The sequence below is a fragment of the Eucyclogobius newberryi genome, unplaced genomic scaffold (assembly GCF_026437365.1).
Source record: "Eucyclogobius newberryi isolate DKJ021-1_F unplaced genomic scaffold, fEucNew1.0.hap1 SCAF_12, whole genome shotgun sequence".
NCBI classification, from domain to species: domain Eukaryota; kingdom Metazoa; phylum Chordata; class Actinopteri; order Gobiiformes; family Gobiidae; genus Eucyclogobius; species Eucyclogobius newberryi.
The window spans coordinates 23280236-23292740 of NW_027315746.1; the positions used below are offsets into that span (position 1 = coordinate 23280236).

General features: G+C 40.6%; 2 protein-coding genes across 4 annotated transcripts; one reads left to right on the top strand and one right to left on the bottom strand.

Moving 5' to 3' along the window:
• Nucleotides 1-380: 380 nt before the first annotated feature.
• ss18 (SS18 subunit of BAF chromatin remodeling complex) lies at nucleotides 381-9628 on the bottom strand. Of its 3 annotated transcripts, XM_072441556.1 has the most exons (11): nucleotides 9447-9628; nucleotides 8946-9022; nucleotides 8762-8846; nucleotides 8325-8481; nucleotides 7159-7389; nucleotides 6421-6591; nucleotides 5923-6000; nucleotides 5172-5294; nucleotides 2256-2386; nucleotides 1976-2038; nucleotides 381-1593 (listed from the first exon to the last, which is right to left on the bottom strand). In XM_072441556.1, the coding sequence occupies exons 1-10, from the start codon at nucleotides 9513-9515 to the stop codon at nucleotides 2021-2023; spliced, it is 1140 nt and encodes a 379-aa protein (XP_072297657.1). In that variant the 5' UTR covers nucleotides 9516-9628; the 3' UTR covers nucleotides 381-1593; nucleotides 1976-2020. The 3 variants fall into 3 exon arrangements, with proteins under 3 accessions (XP_072297657.1, XP_072297656.1, XP_072297658.1); XM_072441555.1 differs by lacking the exon at nucleotides 1976-2038; XM_072441557.1 differs by lacking the exons at nucleotides 1976-2038; nucleotides 5923-6000.
• A 525-nt stretch (nucleotides 9629-10153) lies between these two features.
• On the top strand, nucleotides 10154-12299 carry psma8 (proteasome 20S subunit alpha 8). The gene is made up of 7 exons (XM_072441558.1): nucleotides 10154-10390; nucleotides 10883-11009; nucleotides 11104-11228; nucleotides 11303-11425; nucleotides 11513-11632; nucleotides 11779-11841; nucleotides 11931-12299. Exons 1-7 carry the CDS (start codon nucleotides 10289-10291, stop codon nucleotides 12024-12026), a joined length of 756 nt encoding a protein of 251 aa, XP_072297659.1. The 5' UTR covers nucleotides 10154-10288; the 3' UTR covers nucleotides 12027-12299.
• Nucleotides 12300-12505: the final 206 nt, after the last annotated feature.

Below are 12505 nucleotides of genomic sequence, written 5' to 3' on the forward strand. Positions count from 1 at the left end.
TAAAAGCGCACGTATACCTGAGACACATCTGCTCCTCTCACAGACACTCATCACCTGCTCAGGCCCATGGAACAGTCTGTGGCCCCTAAACACCAGCACCGCTCCGGACACACATCTGCTGTGCCATCTGTGCCTTCCCCTGTGTCAGGTAGAGCCTCTGCCTCTGGAGGGGCAGAGGAGCAGGACGTGGAGGTAATTTTGGGTGTAAATGTGCTCTGGACATCTCCTGATGCATCTGGCCAAAGCTCACAGGCTGCAGTGGGGCACGGTCATTAGGAAGGGCCTGGGAGTGAGGGACATGAGGGCAAGCAGCTGAAGACAACTATTAGATCAAGCTGTCATGATCGCAGCTACTAGAATAATGTAGGCAAAAGTCTATGAAAGATTCTTCCAATTTATTCTCATGTACAGTTATACAGAACACCAAATGTGACCACTTCAATGGGGTGCAGATGCAAACTATTACAATAGCCATATAAACAGTTTGAGTTCCTCCCCTTCAGCTGCTATGCATATGGGATCAATAATGTATGCACCATAAAACATATCAAGCCAGTCATAAAAATGCACAACCGCTGGTACTGTCAAATTAACAAACCCATTGGAGAACATTATTATCACATATTGGACAGTAACAATCTTCATATTAACATAGAACAATATTTCAGAGAATTAAGATGTATTTAACAGGTTTTCAGATTGAGGATCCCTATTCACAATTTTTGCAGACAATGGATAAGAGTGAGGCGCTTGTTCAGATAAAGAGCCTTCTTTAGTGGCGGCTTGTTACTGTGATTCAAATTAGACTATTTCCACAAACAAAACACACAGGATATAGCAACAGTTGCATGCTTTACCCATATTCACACTTGTCTTGATTTTTTGTTGTATCTTTCCCTGTGTCTGTTATTTACTTTTTTTTTTTCATTTTTACAACAAACAACTCTTAGTGTCCAAGTCACCATTGATTAGATCCGAGTCCACAGTTGTACAAGTGAACAAAAAATACATACCAAAAAAAATAAAAAATACAATGTGCTGGATGGGTCATCATAAAAAACATTGACACATAACACCTTTATGAAATTAACAACACATCTTTAGGACTAGTTCCGTCTTATTCAGAGTTACTCGATCTATAAAGCATAAAATATATTTGTACATAATCACATACAACGAGACGTGTACCATGGCGGCGCAGGAAGTTCCTTATATGGTTTTGGAGCGGTCTCCCTACTGCTGGCATTATTGCTTCATATTGACAATGAATGCACCGTGATCGATGCGTCTGTACATTTTCAACATCATAAACGATATCCAAAATTTTGTTTAGGCCCGTTTCGAAATCTGCAATGCTCAAGAATAAGGCAGTTCCGTTTGTAAGGCATTGCTGCTTCTTTGAGACGGAGATGGTCTATCATGGGACTTGACAAATACATGAGAGAGATGTATATATATTTTTTTTTACAGGCGTGATTCCCACACGCACAGGGGGCAACAATGTGTAACGGGTTGAAATCAGTCTCGTCAGTAAACCAGGGTTAAAAAGGTTGCTGTAACAATCTTTCATTGCTGGTAGTTTCCGTACTGGCCCTGTGGAACAAAAAGCAAACGTTTCAGTCAAAAAGAGGAAAGCTGCGTTAAAAGAAATGCTTAACAACTGCGATTTTATGTGATGACCAGCAGGTGGCAGCATGACATCACAACTGAGCCGGACATGTTCCAGTAAACCCTTATTGCATTTCCTCACTGGATACGTTGTTTTTTGTTGATATGTCAAATTCAATATAGTTTGTTTGCGCATGCTAATTTGGGGGCTTGATGTCACACATTTTACCCCTGATTGAAACAATAATTCAAAACAATAAGAATGAAAGGAGCAGATCAAAGGAAACGTGAGAAATGCATCATATCATAAGCAGCTTATGGCCGCAGGACAAAACAAAAAGTCTAGGGTCTTCACAGCAACCATTACCTTTGCTTCTTAACAGAGCTAGTCAGGGGTTCAAATCTCTGGTCTTTATTTCCTCATGTGCCCCTGAATGTTCAAAGATAAAGACATCAAAGTGCAGCGGTGGTCCCACACGAGACCACATCAGTACAGGGCACACACATACACCCCCATTTATGCACAATCACCTTTAGTTTTAATGTTTACCCAAATCATTATCACAGTATTCTGATTAGCGTTATGCACAGTGTAGAGCCAATTAACTGAGCCATTTCTAGTCTACATTGTCAGCCAACATACTCACCTGGTCGTAGCCATATGGGCGCTGTTGTTGTCCCTGTGGGGGGCCAGGCTGGGGGGGCCGGTAAGCCCCGTACTGCTGCCCCTGCCCTTGGGGATAGTTTGGATACTGGCCTGGACCGCTTTGGGAGGGACCTAAGGAAAGGAAAAATAGAAAAACAAAAACTATTCAGTATTCTTTTCAAATACTAGTCCAATACGACCATCATACAAAAGGTAGATCAAGTATATTTGCACATGTGATTGCATTATTTTGCTCTTCTATTTGAGGTACTTAAGTTTTTACACAAGATGCTCTTCCTCCTGCAATGCGTAGTGAGTTGAGTGAAGTGTTTGGCCTAGAATCACAATGCTCCACTGCCCTTACCAGTAATCAACATGTATTTTGTTGTTTTTTTTATTAATAGCAGCTAATTTAGTTAAAAATCCCATACTTTATACTTTACGGGGAAATTCAAATCGCCAATGACATTGCTGGGGTTTTTGAATTGTGAGGCCAGACTTTAGAGGGGAGACATTTTTGTGTGTTAAATTGCACCGGTTAAAAGCCTGTATCGTTTATGTAATTTTTTATTTTGCTTTGAAAAAGACTACCGGTAAATCAAATCAAATCAAATAACAAGATTTTTTTTTTTTATATCGTCCAGCCCAAATGAAAGGTTTTACAAACTAGAACAAGCTGCACATGGTTTTAACCCACTGTATCCTTAATTGTGCAAACTCTGTAATCATCTCCACTGCCATTAATCGCTTTGGAGCTTGGTCTTTAACGCTTCAAAACGCCAAGAATCTCCCTCAAAACAAGCAAAGCCAAAACTCCCGTACACGGAGCGACAATGTACGCAGGGGGGGCTGGAGAGGACTGGGCAGAGGTGAGGGTCTGGAGTCAGACGTGGCCCACGCAGCGTCGTTAGGCTCCGCTAATGCCTTCTGCTGTTGAGCGTAACCTTGTGGGGGCCGCGGAGAAAAGCGCGCCGGTGCCAGATGGAGCTCACCTCGCAGCCTCTGCCTCTGCGCGCGCTCATTACCGGCTGAACGCGAGCCCTGGCGAACGCGCCGCCTGACTGATGGGAAGGCTCGGCTCAAAAGCTGGATGAGGAGGAAATAAGAGTCGGCAAGCGGGCGCCAATACTGCGCGTCGACGTTTCAGAGTGCTGTGAGGATGTGAAATAATGCAATGGGTGTATTTAGTTTCAGGTAAAATGCATTCGTCGTATTGGACTCTTGAAACTGTATTGCGTTGGTTTGTGGCCAGGCGTACTTACCTGAAGGATTAAGCACGTATCCAGATGTGGAGAGAAAACCACATACCCGTGTACTACTACTGCTACTACTGCTTAGTTAAAGATGGACCATCTGATGAAAGACGTGTTCAAATCTGTGGCACTTGATTATTTATGCAGCAAATATATCGGTAATGTTTGGCGGTTTTCATTTCGCCAATACAGACTGACTGTACGTATAATGTATCGCGCAAACTGTCCGGAAGGTTTGTTCAGGATGTTCAGATGTTTCACGGAATCCTCGAAAACAAGAGGCTTTGAATACACTTACTAATGATGGAAATCTGCTCTAAGGGATGAATTAAAAAGAAATAAATTGTGTTTGAATTTGGGCTGCGTTGGAGTTGTGCCAGGTCCCTGAGATTTAAAGGGATTTTCAGATTAAAAAACAAGGCGCTTGAAAAATAAACGTAACAATAATAATCAAATTAAGCCGCTTATTGTTCTGCATTTTGTATTGCTAAATCAGAATTGCTTGAGCAAAACATGTTGAATTTAATTTGATGGTCTCAAAATTGTATACATACTAGGTAACATATTTATCAATGCTAGTAAAGGTATGCTAACAAAATGGTATAGTTGCTGGTACTTTTAAATCATTTGTATTCAAACAAGAGTTTTAGTAAGCAAATCAAAAAATGCTAAAATGAAAAATACCTCAATAATTTTGGCCGTCTCTCTCATGCTTGTGCCCTTAAGCGATCATCGTTTTCCATTTTTGCAACAACTGTGTGTCAATATAAAAAACTAAAGCTCTGGGAGAAATGCTAATACTGTGGTACCAACTGCTTGTGATTACGCTACAAACCTCAACCCTCCAACTGTTCATTAAAAAGTTAAATATTCTGCATCATTCTGGCTACTAGAACAACTACTATTTGACACTTTAGACTCATTGCATTTCATGTTATAGAATTAATAATAAGAGATTGCTGTCTTCTGGTTTATGGTCTCGAATAACTGGGCCGATCCACATGAAACAAAAACTAGCACAAAGTTCACTCTCTTCAGCATAAATAAGCAAAAGTGAAATCATTCTCACAATAATTCCATAAAGTGGTGCTATTATTCCACACAAAAAATGTGATTGTTGTTAGTTAAAGGCCTTTGATGCAACACCTCTAGTTGGACGCCTGTACTTTTGACACTGGCAGCGTCTGAACTAGACAAATACACCTCTCGCCGCCTTGTGCAGTGACTTTATTCAGAATGACTGCTGCTCTGGAGGAAGCTCCTGATTGGTTGACGCTGTACCGAGTGTTCAGTTTATCCACCTCAGGCGTCTGATGCCGGGGACGCCGAATGTGGCAGCAGAAGTGTAAACCTGACGCCTTTGACACAGTCATAAGATTCATATGGAGCCAATTTATAACAAATAATGAAAAGGTTCAATAAATTGTGACTGAAGAACTTCCTCAGAAAGTATTTCTCTTTGAAGTTATATAGGCTCCTGCACTTAATCAGAAAGTGAATTAGATTAAAAAGCCCAATGCGGCAAAAATAGAACCAGTTTTTTGTCTTATATACACAAATATCAAGAAGAGCAGTTAAAAAGCACACGGTTGAGAGGTTCCCCTTTACTAGCTCTTCTGTCCTGCTTCTTTTCAAAGCTTTTTGTTGACTATTAGAGACTTTACCGTAGCCTTGCTGCTGTGGCGGGTAGCCCTGCTGCCCCGGGTACTGCTGCTGAGGAGGGTATCCCTGCTGCTGCGGCGGGCCTGGCTGGTAGGTCTCCTGCTGCTGGCCGTACTGGGCATTACCTTCACCAAGCAACACGAGACGTCACATTTCATTGACAACTAAAATACAGCAACTAATTAGCACACAAGCACCTAAATTAAGATGCGTAAGACACCAATTAGAGTATCCAGAATGATGTTAGTCAAAGTATTATTCTTTTTTTTGTTTCAAGATAGCTGACTAGTAAGAGATGTTAGTAAGCGATCAGAACACATTATTAGTACTACCCAAGATACTATTGTTTCCTAGTTAGCAATGATTGCAATCAGCTCTACAAACAAAGCATGATCATTAGTGAAGATAAAGATGAAGAAAAAAGCAGAAAAGCAACTGCAGAGATTTAGTTTTCTTCTAATGCAAGATATTTATAACATTTTATTTCAAGGCAAATGCATAATTAATTAAATTATTTTAATCTACTCCTTTACCAAAACATAGAAATATTACTTTGCATAATTTCAGTGCAGCCTTCACGTTTATTAAGCCTGGATGCCCTTGACTTCTCCTTCACACCAACAGGTGGAGCTCCTGGCACAACTGGGAGCTGCTAAGGCGCTGCTAAAAGGTGTTGATGTGTCTGTGAATCCTGGGCGCAAGGATTCACTGGTCTTCTGGATTGATTTGTCTTTTTTCTTTTGGCATTCCTACCTTCTGATGCTCCCTGTCCTGCATGACTGTACTGGTCCCCATAGTAGTCTTCCTGCCCCGGATACTGCTGAGGGGGTCCTATACACACACAACATACACACAAGTAGACCCAAGGTGATGCAGGTGGTGGAGGGTGGGAGGGTGGATAAGGACAAGGACTTTCTTTGCCCATTTTTGGTGCATTTTGACATCTAATTAGTTGCTTTCTGGTTGTGTAAATATGATGACGTTCTTCTCTAAGTTAGTGGCCAGTATTGCGGAATTGATGGCTCAATAATAAAAAAAGAACAGAACAATTAACCTGCCTATGCGCATTTTTAAATAAACTACAGGTGTTTACGCTGTGATGTGATCTGAAACCCAGTAACTTCAACTAAATCTTAAGAAAGTCAAGGAAAGGGGAATAAAATAGAAAGGAAATGTTAAAAACGTGTTGGATTAGAAAGAAAACATTCATTCTTAATTGCGTTCACACTGATTGGACTCTGCAGGATATACCTTGCTGCGGGGGTCTGTAAGGGGGCATTGGTCTCTGGCCCATGACATGATTGCCCTGGTTGACCTGCCCCATCATGCCCATGGGGGTCTGCTGCCCTTGGTAATGTTGCCCTGCACCACCAGGGGGCATGTTGTACTGTTGCGAGGGTGGCTGCTGGTGCATCATAGGACCTGAGAAAAAACAACTTATGAATAGAAGTTTTGTACAGAAAAATGCATGGACCTAAAGCTTAACCTATTTATTCCGGCTTTTAAATACTTTGGCATTGGTATTTCGTCTTTTATATACCACATTGTTTTAATAAAAGCACAGTAATTAGCAATATGAGCCTTACAGATTGATACTTTGCACCTGAAGTCATTCAAGTTCTGAATCATGAGATACTAAGGTTGTAAATTATTGGAAATCATTGCGATATGGCTAAATACTGCGATAGATATGATTGCGATATTTGTATACTTGGATATTTGTATACTTGGATATTTGTACAATTATTTCAGTTTTCCGAGCATCCATATTATTCACCTTGAGTTTATAAGCACTTTGTATAAGCCAAGACTAAATCAAGAATCTGCCATTTTCAACATTTTAATTTTAAAAACCATACATTTCTGTCAGATGGAGAACCTTGGTGTTATTGCGATACATTTAGTTTGTTGTGATATTGATCATTGTATCAGCCCATAATGCACTACTGTGGATCCATATTAGACACCTAGTGGGAGTGTCATCTTTACCTTGGTTTGGCTGCATGTTCATGTTGGGTCGTGGCCCATAGTTGCCCATGGCCTGTCCCTGGGTCATGTTCATCTGGCTCTGTGCGGGCATGCCCTGTGACGAGGGGGCGGTGTGGTTGTATCCGCCCATGGAGCCATGGCTGCTGGGGGGTATGTTCATGGCGCCGCTCTGCATGCTGGGAGGCGGGTTAGGCCCAGGACCGGGGCCTTGCATGGGCATGTGATTAGGGCCTGTGAAACAACACAAGTATTGTTAGCTGTTGATAAGGACAGCATTGTACAAAAAAGATGAAGTCCTCAGAAATTAAGACTCTGAAGTTACACACTAACCAAGTTATTCTGACTTTAAATCATTTTAACTAATCAGCTCTGTTTTTTTCCTCGTTACTCTACAGCCATTTCCACTTCAATGTTTGTCAAACGTTGCATTAAGAAGTTAATTTCTCTGCGGGGTTAATATTGTTCCATTATATCTAACCAAACAAAACACAGGTCGGATCAAAAACTATTTGTAGCAGCACTTTTCTTTTTAAGGGCTAATTGCATTTTTTTTTTAAAGGACAAACTTAGTATAGATGGGAGCATTTAGAATGGGCAAGCCTGGTTAATTGTATCTTGTGAATTTAAAGTAACATTACATCACCAGCATGAGTCCATGGATTTAGAAATGTAAAACCTACTTCTGAACATTGTCTATAAAAGATTTATGCAATACACAAAGGAACAAGATTTCCATGGAAATCCTAAATAAAAAAATATGTTTTTATTTGCGTAAATTTTTTTTAGCCAAAATGTTATGCAGTGGAGCTTATAAGAGTTGTGACATCAAATGTAGTATATGGAGGCCTGTGCATTAAAGTGATATTCATCAATAAACAATATTAGTAGAGGTTTATACTTTTGACAGCAGCTTTCCCCCAATACAAATGCTTTTCCATAGAGCAACAAAGGTTTTCTGATAGTCAGTTTAGACATTATATCAAGAAAAGAAAGAAAAGATGAACATTTATCTATGTAAATGTCCAAGACTACCAGAGCTAAAATAGGTGACATCATCTTTTCCAGAGAGCGACCTCCCTCACAGCTCTGTGGTGTTGCTAGGCAACCTTAGCCAGAGTGAAGGAGAAAAGGGGACGAGAAATGAGACGCACATGGGGGACACTCACCAGGCATCTGTCCATTCATCTGGTTCTGCATGTGTGGGGCAGGAGGGCCGCCACTTACCATCCCCTCAGCCGGCATGTTGTGACCATGAGGAGGCTGAGGAGGGGGGCCGCTCTGGTTCATCCCACCAGGGCCCATTGGCATATTCTGAGTGGGTGGCTGCAAGCATACAAAGAAGACACAATGTCAGCTGTAATGAAAATCTGATGAAGAACATTTCCATCAATGAACTTAAACAGGACCCCTATATAGAACCTATACGGCACGAGGTATTTCTTTCCTAGATGCATTCATAGACATCAACCATGTGAATAACTGGCCAACAGAACTGTTATAATAAACTTCTAATGACACTTCTATAATAACATTGTAATGTTTATGAGAGAATATCATTACAGCACTTATAGTGTTCATCACATTTGCACTGCCCCATACTCACAGCTGGAAGTAAAGACTGCATGTTCTGATTTGAGTCTGCTATCGTGGCCAGGTACACTAGATTTCTGTGCAACATCTGTTGGTACCTGGAAAGTAGAGCAACACAAAACACATTACTCTGATTACAAACGTATTACTTTTGTGTAGGAACAATCATGGGCCCTCGTGGCATCCTCTTCACTTACTGTGAACATTCTGCTGTCTTGCCTTTGCTTTGAAAGTCCATTATGCACTGTATGAGCTGGTTGTTTTCATCAAGCAACTGGAAGATGGGTTACAGAGGTTACACCGTGTGATACAGTTACGAATCGTTAATGAATTTAGGAACGAGAACTGATTGGGGGAGAACTGAACAATGCATTTCACGGGACAATAGAAAATGTGTGAATGTGGCTTTCTGGGAAACAAAAGACGGGTCTCGCCAGCTAACAGTGTTCAGCTAACAAAACCGCGGGGCCTTCATTAATTTGTTGCTAAAACCTAGATGAAAGCTTCCATAACCGCGCAGATGAAGCGGACACATGGCGCCCTGGCTCCGCAGAGGTTCATATTGAGCGCGCTTTGACACCGCGGCTCTGTCCCGATGTTTTCACTGTAAAGACTTCGGACGCGCTCTGATACGTTCATTAGCTCCGCGGCTAACAGCACCAGCCTCCATTCTGCGACAGGCTAAACAGATGAATTACCTTCTGTATCCCAGCGGGCGTTATGTCACCCTTTCCACGCTGTCTGTGAGGTGCGAACGCCACCGACATGGTCACACTGTGGAAATGAAACGTGGGCTAGATCATAAAAGTCACACTTCCCACAAATCCGTACAACTCCGATCAAACAGTTCAGAACAGGAGGATGCCGTTTTGTAATGCAGTGGTCCGTTTCAGGGGTGTAAATCTCGACGTTTAGTTTATTCTTGGTTTTAGTTTGCATCCCTGAGTACGTATGCTTTTTGTTGTTCATAGAAAATAATATGTATGTAATAAAATATTAACTAGAGCTTTATTTGAAGGTGACGGTGAAGCTTCTCATGCTTCCAAAAATACTACTGTACCTATTTTAGAAAATGGTACAGTCCACATTCAGTCCGCAAGGCCACGGGAAATCGACCACTTAAACAAAAGAGACCGCTCAAAATTATCATTCATTGAGTATAACTATTTTTATATTCTTTGTAAATAGCGGTCATAATAGTAAATAAGTGGATCAAAACTATTAATCGTTGCTTTTGTTTCTAATCCTTATGTTGAAAAAAAACTAAAAGGCGAGAATAATTTAGGCATTTACTGATTTATTTATTTTCATAGACGAAAGGTTAGAGTTTATTAAGAGTAATCTCTTACAAAATACAAGTAAAATGTGTTTTTGTGCTTCTTGTTTGTGTGCGGATGGTTTGTCCCAGGGTCAGAGTTCACGCGCAGACTCAGTAGCTCTCGGTTTACAGCAGTGAAGCGGTCCGTGCTATCGTCCATCCAGCTGAATCATTTAGTACAAGTCCTACTTTTTGTTGTCATTGTACGTCTGCTATTTTGAAATGGCGGCGAGATATGATAGAGCCATTACTGTCTTTTCCCCTGATGGTCATCTTTTCCAAGTGGAATATGCGCAAGAGGCTGTAAAGAAAGGCTCCACAGCCGTAAGTTTTGGATATTTTAGCTCTGGTGCTAAAGCTAACCGTGGAAGCTAACATGCTAACACGCTTTCTTTCATTTATCTCAGTTGTAACTTATTTATTGTAATTCATTGAAAGGCAAAGTTCAATTAAATCTGAAGGACTTGTTTCACACTGGAATATAAATCGGTATAAAATTGCATAAAGCACATTTGGTCTTGTCGCTGTGTCACTCTTGTCATAGTTTCAGTTTCATTAACGTTTCACAGGGGCATTTGAATATACTAACTATTTGTTGCTTTAAATTTCACAATACGCATTCAACATTTTATATACACAAATAAAGTGTGTATATAGGTGTGTAATCTAATCTTCTAATTCTACCTTCCAAATATCAAATAATGAACTATGTGCATGTTTCATTGGATGCATTTTGAAACTTGAATTGTCCTGCGCATCATTCTGTGTTTACAACTTGTCAAAGGAAATTCTCAAGCAATGTCCATTGTCTTGCAGGTGGGAATCCGAGGCAAAGACATTGTTGTTCTTGGAGTGGAGAAGAAATCTGTGGCAAAGTTGCAGGAGGAAAGGACTGTCCGGAAGATCTGTGCGCTTGATGAGCACGTCTGCATGGCTTTTGCAGGTACACATTTTAGGATACGGTTTAGATAATACAGTCAACGTAAACATACATGTCTTAGGTTTAATTTAAAATATTTGTCTGCTTCTTTTCTTAGGGCTTACAGCAGATGCCCGTATCGTGATAAACAGAGCCCGTGTTGAATGCCAAAGCCACAGGTTAACTGTCGAGGACCCTGTTACCGTTGAATACATCACACGCTACATTGCTACACTGAAACAGGTATGAAGCGCGTTTTGCTAACTTCTGATTTTGTCATTGCTCTGCGTGCTTTAATGTATACCATTTTTTGTTAGCGTTACACTCAAAGCAACGGGCGCAGGCCATTTGGAATTTCAGCTTTAATTGTTGGCTTTGACTATGATGGGACCCCAAGGCTGTATCAGACGGATCCCTCAGGAACGTACCATGCGTGGAAGGTTGGGGAGATGATTATCTTGTCTTGCGTTGTACTTTGCCCGCAGTTGTAACCTTTAAAATCTAAACTAAATGTGTCCGAACATTAGGCAAATGCCATTGGCAGAAGTGCAAAAACTGTCAGAGAGTTTTTGGAGAAGAACTACACAGATGAAGCTATTGCGGGAGACAATGAAACGATCAAGTTGGCCATTAAAGCCTTGCTCGAGGTAAAAACGGTTTGGTCGTGCATGCTTTTTAGGATTCACTGTGGAATTTTATTGTAATACATTTTGAAAATAATATTTATATTTATTCATGGCATTGAAATTGTAATACTACTGGCTAATTCATGAAAATGTGTCCATATTTATAGGTGGTGCAGTCAGGGGGCAAAAATATTGAGCTTGCGGTTATCAGACGGAATCAGCCACTCAAGGTAATGCGAGCATTCCGTGTGTTTCAATGACCTCATCAATGATCAATGCACTGGTGTTAACCACACATTTATCATTTCATGCACTGCAGATTTTGGAATCCAAAGAAATTGAGACCCTGGTAGCTGAGATTGAAAAAGAAAAGGAGGAAGAAGCAGAGAAGAAAAAGCAGAAAAAGTCCTCTTGAAGCCATTGCCTGGTCCTTCTTACTGCACTTAAGACTACAAATTTCTCTTTAGGTTGCAACAGTTGGCATCAACGGGTTCCTCATATTTGTTTCATACTTGAGTGGTAAATTATAACTTGATTTGCAGATCCTGCTCGAGTTATAATTTAAACTTTTACTCCACTTGTATGTTTTTGTATATTCTCAAGACAGTCCATTGAAGCATTTGTCAAATGTTAAAACAATTTGTACACAGGATCATAATCAAACGAATAATAAAATAGGTTTGTTTGTTTGTAAGGAGTTTTCTTGTGATCGTTTTTGTAAATTCAACACTACATTTCAGAGCTACAATGTTGTGTGTATTTGTAGATCGATACATTCTAGTGGAAGTCAGTAGGGGGCAGTATAACAGTCTGTTTCTCTAATGTCCATCCATGACTTTGGTGTTTCAAGGAAAAAAGAATACTTTAGTCACTCCTCGTCCAAAGCCCAAGTAA